Source organism: Camelina sativa, chromosome 1 (genome assembly GCF_000633955.1).
Source record: "Camelina sativa cultivar DH55 chromosome 1, Cs, whole genome shotgun sequence".
Lineage (NCBI taxonomy): Eukaryota > Viridiplantae > Streptophyta > Magnoliopsida > Brassicales > Brassicaceae > Camelina > Camelina sativa.
Window position 1 is genome coordinate 1774598 of NC_025685.1, and position 7037 is coordinate 1781634.

Genomic DNA, 7037 nt, shown 5'->3' on the forward strand with positions numbered 1-7037 from the left:
AAAAAAAAAAGAGTTTGGTGATTTTGGTGATTTCGATTGCTTGAGATGTAAAAGATGAACAATTACGTAACAGAGCAGCACCTAACCTAACACAATACAACACATACCTCAAATCTCACGCCAAGAGCAGATGAAATAATTGAAGCAAGAAGATTTGTGTGAATCTGGCTACGAAATTCAACGGCCATGTTCAGAAAAGAACAGATTGATTAATTTTTTATATAAATTAAATTAAAAGAGAGAAGGAAAAAAAAATGAAAATTAAAAAGTGGTAGTCTCGATGATTGAGACACACATGATAGATATAATGTGTTAAAAAGGAAAAATTGGAATAAAAAGGCCTACTAGTACTAGTAGTTCCACATTTTTCTTCTTTTTTTTTAAAAAAATATTTTTAGTTTAGAATTATCTGTTGAGAAAATTCGACATTACTATTACAGCCAAACACTGAAATACAAGTATACAACAAAGATTTTACAAAGTTTATTAATTAAAAAAAAAAAAAAAGATGTTTCGAAAATACGTTATTGACGTAATGTGGAAGAATATTTACAGGAATTTGTCAGAGACGAAGATATCATTTAGTGAAAGACAGCCGTATCCGTACAAATCTTGCAAGTGACCCTATCAACTTCAAGATTCTAGGTCCTTTCTATTTTTTTCTTTCTCTTTTCCATGTGTCAACAAGGTAGGTGTGTAGAGAGGTTTTCACATTTTTTCTTTTCAATTTATTATGATAAAGTTTAGAGGCATAACAGTAACTACAAATCGATTTTATTAATACACTCTCTCTTCTACATGTAAAATCAATGGAGCGTAAATAAAATGGACCAGTTTCCAAAACGGTACAAAATTGGACAAATCTTGAGGTGAAACGTTATATTATAGCATCTACAGATTGATATCAGAAAACATTACCTTTTACTTCTACAAAGACCATGGTTTACCCTTTTTTTCCTTTTCCTTTTATGAATCATACTTTGACATTGAAGATATAGAGCTTCAGCACAACTGCAAGCGCAAGCTGCAAAAGAAAGATGCTGGCGATTATCAGGATCGATCTCTCTCCAGCGGAATTGATATGCGCTTTGAGGTTCAATGCCACAAATGTTGCAGACATGAACCCGGCTACCCCTGCGATCACCCATCTGAAAATCTCCACCGGCACAACCGACAGGCACTGCAGAGTTGGAAACAGGTGTATATATGTCAAAGACTTGTCACATTCAAAATGTTTCAATATGGATCACAGTTTTTACAAGGAGGGATTTGGTACCAATGCTGGGATAAAGACGAATAGGGAATATCCATAAAGACAGAAGAGTTGGATTAGGCCTGATGGTGCAGAGAAGTATTTGAGAACGACATATAGTGCTAGAGGAACAATCGTGACATATCCGTAGAACACTCCTGCAGACCAAGTCACCAGATTAATATCGTAGTTCCATTCTTGTTTCTTCCATTTGTGTGCAATGTATGTGACAAATGTCCCGATAGACGCTGCAACGAATATCAAAGTGGTGCATATCCAGAATGGACCATACCTGCGAATACAAACGATATCAAGCACTTTGAAGACCAAATACAACATCCCCTCTATAAGACTAAGTTGAAAAAAGATAAGAAAAGACACAAGTCTTACAAGTCAGGCTTATCAGCTGTCTTCTCTGTAAATGTTCCACGGAATGGGAAGAGAGATTCTTTGAGCCTCTCTACGACATCCGAAGTGTCGACATCAAAGAACGGCTTGTAAGCACCAACTGTGAATTTATGGAGCCAGCCACCAGACTGGGGTTCATCTGTACTACCATTGCCATGCCCAGAAAATGAATCTGCAAAGGTTCAAATTTTATACTATAATCCATAAGATATACCAAATTACAAAGAGACTGGCTGGCTACGAAGCAATCAACATAAAGCAGTCGATGAACACGTTTCCACATCCTAAATTCCTCAACCAACTCCAATTCGAAAAGTATAAACATATACAGAATAAATAACTCCAGATTCGAATCTCTTACCATCAGCATCTCGAGGGGGATTACTACCACCAGAGATCTTGCCCTGAGTAGCAGATGGAGGAAAAGTTTGTAGATTTGATTCTGCAAAAACAATGCATCTCTCAATCACAACTTTAACATGAACATAACCATTGTCAAACCAAAACTTTTAAAAGATGAAGCTACATTTGCATCTAAAAGTCTTCCTCTTTTTCCATAAACAAGATTCTCGTATCTTCTTCTATTAGCTAAACCCTTAATCTGTTCAAACCTAGAGATTCATTCAAAATCCATAGTAGTAGTACTACCTAACAAATTTACAGTAACCTTAGCTCTAACATCAACATACTCTTACGTCCGAGAGAGAAAATAAAGGAACCTCTAATTCCAAAAATCAAATCGTTCTATAATCAAATTTCACCTAAGAAACTGAAAAATTCAGAAAATACGAGAATGTTACCTGCGAATTTGACGGTGGTATGGCCTGGATCTGGAACAGACTACGATTGACCCAAACAAAACAGACGGAAACAAGACCAGATCCGAAGAATCAGTGTACGGACAAACACACACGTAGATACTCATCGAAGATCGAGAAAACGTTAATGGATAAGAGAACTTACAGGTACAGATCCAGAGACTTTCTGGCTGTCGATAGTCGTGTAGTTCCCGCCGGACATCATCTTTGCTCCGATCTTCTCCGTTCGTCTCTTAGCTTTCTATACGAAATTGGCTTTGAATGACAAAAACTATGCTAGTCCGGTCTAATGGATTTGACGACGGGAACCAGAGGTGAAACCTTCTTTCTCATTTAGAAGCATCGTCCAACTAGATGTTTATTAGTATATATTTTCCTTTCTTAAGAAAAATAAATATATATGATGATATTATTTAGTTCAACCGTCAACGCTAGCTAACGAGCTTGAGGAGAGTCCAAAGACTTGGGGGATATCTCACAATGATCATTAAACTAATCAAAGCTCTCAGTACACAATCCGGCTACAACCAATATCTTCATATCTCATGTGGATCATTCAATCATCTAAATACAAAGAAGCAAAAGACTACAAGTCTTCACTATTCCAATTCTTTGCTTCATTTATTCATCCCAGAAAAAAAAAAAGAATGTTTGTATTAGAATATTTTCATGTACTGATAGGTGATAAATCGAGATCTTTCCCAGTGCCAATCATACATACTTGCAAGCTTGTCCTTCCTTTGCCTAGAAGCTTTGGTGGTTGGTGGCAAACAGATTTTGCAGAGTCTCAAGGACTTTTCAATTTACCTTTAGTGAGAAACAGACTTCTACGGATAGCTAGAATGAGAATCCATGTCGTTGCAGTGATTTTCTCCTTGATCATCAATAGCAATGCTGAGCTCAAGACAGTCTTCAGGATCTGAGCCTGCAAGCCCTTAAAAAACCCTAACATCCCTTCTTTTCTCCATATATCATAGACAACCCCTGAAATTGTTTTCCTTGTTCTTCTTATGGGCTTCTTAGTTTCGTTTTCCTGAGAGTTATCCGCAGCTTGAATCATCACCTTGCACCTGCAAAAGTTCAGGCCAGTATAATGTCTGAATAAGCCAGAGTCTGAAAAATTATTGTGACTTGAGAAGCTTATCAAGCACAGATAGTTTAATCTATATCAAGACAATAATTCACTAGGTTAATCAAGAATACGAGTAATCTTTGTCCAAAAGGTAATACCTGATTGCTGGATATGTGAGCACGGTGGCAACACTTTTGGAGACCGCACCTAACACAAATGCCATAAAGGCAGAGAGCACTACCGGAGAAGAAGTAGAACCATTCTCGGCTTTTGCGTTCTTCTGCTTAAGAAGGTGCTGTTTGAGCTGATCGAACACTGTATACTGCAAATAGTAGTCAGCTGTTTCAGTCAGTCATGTGTCTAGGTAACAAACTGCAGTAAGTGAGCCATACGAGTTGGTAGCTCATGGCTTTAAAATGAGAAAACTACCTGAATTGCAGGATTAGAAGTCAATAAAAGAGAGATCCCTAGGCCATCAAATGCATCTCCCCATGTACCCTCTGTTAAGGTCTTCCACAACCCTTTTGATTCCCCAAACTCACTCGTCTGCATCCTTGATGAAGCTGTGTCTAGAGGCTACACAAAGAAGATAAGACTCAAAGGCATCATTCACTGATACTGCAACGAACACATAACATCACATAATAATAGTGTAGGAAACAAGACCTTGATTTCTCATTTCAACACCAAAGATTACAAATTTCTCATCTTTTACCAAAAATAAAAGAGGAACTATATAAAAATATATAACAACGTAAGCCTATATCTCAGGATTCATTCAAATTAAAGCATACCTGAATTAAGAGAGAAGTACAAGCCCCAGCAGCAGCAGCAATGAGCAAGTTCGCCTTGGTTCCAATTGATTTAGAACCAGTCCTTTCACTATGAACCCTCTTGAAATAGCTATAGCTATAAAAGTAGATGAACTGAGAAATGAAAGACTGAAAATTCTTGGTACCAAGGCCTTGATACAGCGAAAAGACTTGTCCTTTAGATATTGCCTCCCACATAACATCTGAAAGATATCTGCAAAATATCATCACCCACCCAAAAAACAAAAAAACCCATTACCACATATACAAACCGATGCATCCAAATCAAGAGGAGTGAAGCAAACAAATTCGAGGGAAAGAAATCAAAACCTGTATTTTTGCTGACCTCGAGCTCGAACCTCGGCTTGAAACTTTGATTTGCATGTATCAAGTGGATACAAGATCGTTGTGCTCAGAAGCGACCCAATGGCTCCGGAGGTTGCTTCCGACACAGATTCCAAATCGACACCCATCTCTCCGATCTGGTACAGCGACGAACAAGATAGAGAGAGAGTTTCAGAATTGGGTAGGTAGCGTAAGCGATCATATATGATTATGCCTCGCCTCGGGAGTTTAAACAGACGTGAGAGTGTTAACGGCGTTAACGTCGTCCGTTATATTTGGATGTGATGCTTCCCCACTTACAAATGTGTACATTATGGTAGAGACTACTAGAGACATCACCTTTTCTTAGTAACGTGATTATGTTCCAACTCATTGGATCTGAATCAAGAAGAATGTAGTAATGCACATTGATAGTTTGATACATACATTTTTAAATGGACCAAAACAAACACACACAAACAGATACCGTGATTGAAATTTTCAGTTAATTTTGAGGAAAAAAAATAAAAATAAAATAAGGATTTTGCAAATACATTTCTGCTTTTCTTCTTCTCCTTCTAGAGATGACAAGAAGAAGAAAAAAGAGCTTACTATAAACTGAACGTCCCCTTTGTATTCTGGAACACTTGCTCGGCGATACTAGCATCGAGTTTTATAATCTCTAGGTTAGACTTATGGTAGCTCCCAATGCCTCTCACACCATCGGCTATGATGCTATTGAACCCGATGGCTACAGCTGCTTCTGCTTTTGCCCCATACACCAACTTCTGTTCACAACCGATCAAGACGAAGTTTCAGAAAGAGGAAACAAAAAAAATAGAAACAAGTTTTCAAATTTCACTTTGTTATAGTTCTTCTTATTACCTTCAGTCTTGAGAGATGGATGGCTCCAAAACACATTGGACAAGGCTCGCAGGATGCGTAAATCTCGCATTCCGATAGCTTAATTTGGTTCAGTTTCTTGCATGCCTGCGTGTTTGCCCAAAATATCATATAACTTGAAACAGGATTTTGCAAAATGTGCAACATTCCACAACAATGTGACTTAAAAGATGAAACCAATCCTGTTTTGTATCTTGAATATCACTACCTCTCTAATGGCTATCATTTCAGCATGTGCAGTAGGGTCTTTGTTTATCAAAACCATATTGTGGCAGCTCACAATGATTTCATCCTTATGAACAATAACCGCTCCAAACGGGCGGCCATGGCCACACTCGACTCCAATATATGCTTCTTCAACAGCTTGGGCTAACAACTTGTGGTCCCTATCATTTGCAGCTGATCAAATTGTCAAAAAAGGAGAGAAATTATGTGAAGATTTTATATACATAAACGTAAACATAAACAATGATCAGTGAATGATAACTATGATTATGTGTTAGCCAACAAACTTCATGAATTGATAAGCTAGATATGTGAATATATAATATATATATATATATATATCTGTATTTGGAGGTATAAACTTACTTTAGGCCAATGCCATAGTGCCGAAAACTATGTGCTTCTGTTCATTGCGATTACATTAGGAAAAGTAAGTATTTGTCTGTATCAAAACTTCTTGGTGACCAGCAGATGCAGAAGCCACGTACATGGTTCCATCTTTTGGTTTCACAAAGCTACATAGTCCAGTCAATCACAGAGCAATCAATCACAATCAATCACCGGTGAAGAAGACAACAAAACTCAAAAGAGCTTGTGTCTAATAAAGTCATTATCCCCTAAAAATTCCCAACACAAACATGTGGTGGTGGATAAATAAAAACTATGGTACTCTTCTTGATCCTTCTTTCCAAATTACCAAACATTCTTAATACGGAAACTAATCTGGACCCAAATTTCAAACCAAAGACTAGATTTTTTTTATATATATCTGTCGTCTTAGCTTAATCAACAGACTCGTTCTGAATCAAAAAACATCTCTTTCCTACTTGTTAGCTATCAATTAACACCCATTAACCAACCAAAAAAAAAAGAATGAAACATTGATTGTTACCAGCGAACTCGACTGTGGCATCATGGCCTGGATCTGGAACAGACTGCGACCGCCACAAAAGCAAAACAAAAACTAGATCAGATCAAAAGAATCATTATGCCTCATTTGCAAGTTAATCGAGAAATCTGATCAGCTTACTTACCGGTACAGAAGCAGAGTCTTTCTGGCTGTCGGTGATCGTGTTTTCGCCGGGCATCATCTTGTAATGCTCTTTGCCGATCGTCCCCCGTCGACTCTCATTGTTAGTGGAGCAAAGTGGGCCATAAAACTGAGCTATTTCGGCCCAATGGGCTTTTCCGGGAACGAAGGGTGCCATCCCTCAGAAAACTCT

The 7037-nt window shown here is 37.8% G+C and overlaps 4 protein-coding genes across 7 annotated transcripts in view; all 4 read right to left on the reverse strand.

Annotated features, from left to right (window-relative positions):
* The window catches only part of LOC104710192 (filament-like plant protein 3), a 3491-nt gene extending 3194 nt beyond the window's left edge, over positions 1-297 (reverse strand). For both annotated transcript variants that reach the window (XM_010426850.2, XM_010426787.2), the window contains exon 1: positions 108-297. The gene's annotated coding sequence lies outside the window, so the exon portion shown is untranslated. The remainder of the gene's footprint in view (positions 1-107) is intronic.
* Positions 751-2803, reverse strand: LOC104710327 (protein YIPF1 homolog). The gene is made up of 6 exons (XM_010426934.2): positions 2624-2803; positions 2461-2500; positions 2022-2102; positions 1643-1832; positions 1277-1544; positions 751-1180 (listed from the first exon to the last, which is right to left on the reverse strand). The coding sequence occupies exons 1-6, from the start codon at positions 2681-2683 to the stop codon at positions 974-976; spliced, it is 846 nt and encodes a 281-aa protein (XP_010425236.1). The 5' UTR covers positions 2684-2803; the 3' UTR covers positions 751-973.
* Positions 2950-4941, reverse strand: LOC104710413 (peroxisomal adenine nucleotide carrier 1). The gene is made up of 5 exons (XM_010427043.2): positions 4693-4941; positions 4345-4576; positions 3980-4126; positions 3709-3872; positions 2950-3548 (listed from the first exon to the last, which is right to left on the reverse strand). The coding sequence occupies exons 1-5, from the start codon at positions 4833-4835 to the stop codon at positions 3266-3268; spliced, it is 969 nt and encodes a 322-aa protein (XP_010425345.1). The 5' UTR covers positions 4836-4941; the 3' UTR covers positions 2950-3265.
* LOC104710496 (guanine deaminase) lies at positions 5065-7037 on the reverse strand. 3 transcript variants are annotated; one of them, XM_010427145.2, is made up of 6 exons: positions 6849-7037; positions 6707-6749; positions 6181-6217; positions 5798-5975; positions 5572-5676; positions 5065-5474 (listed from the first exon to the last, which is right to left on the reverse strand). In XM_010427145.2, exons 1-6 carry the CDS (start codon positions 7020-7022, stop codon positions 5298-5300), a joined length of 714 nt encoding a protein of 237 aa, XP_010425447.1. In that variant the 5' UTR covers positions 7023-7037; the 3' UTR covers positions 5065-5297. The 3 variants fall into 3 exon arrangements, with proteins under 3 accessions (XP_010425447.1, XP_010425514.1, XP_010425578.1); XM_010427212.2 differs by lacking the exon at positions 6181-6217 and having other exon boundaries at positions 5798-5988; XM_010427276.2 differs by lacking the exon at positions 6849-7037 and having other exon boundaries at positions 5798-5988.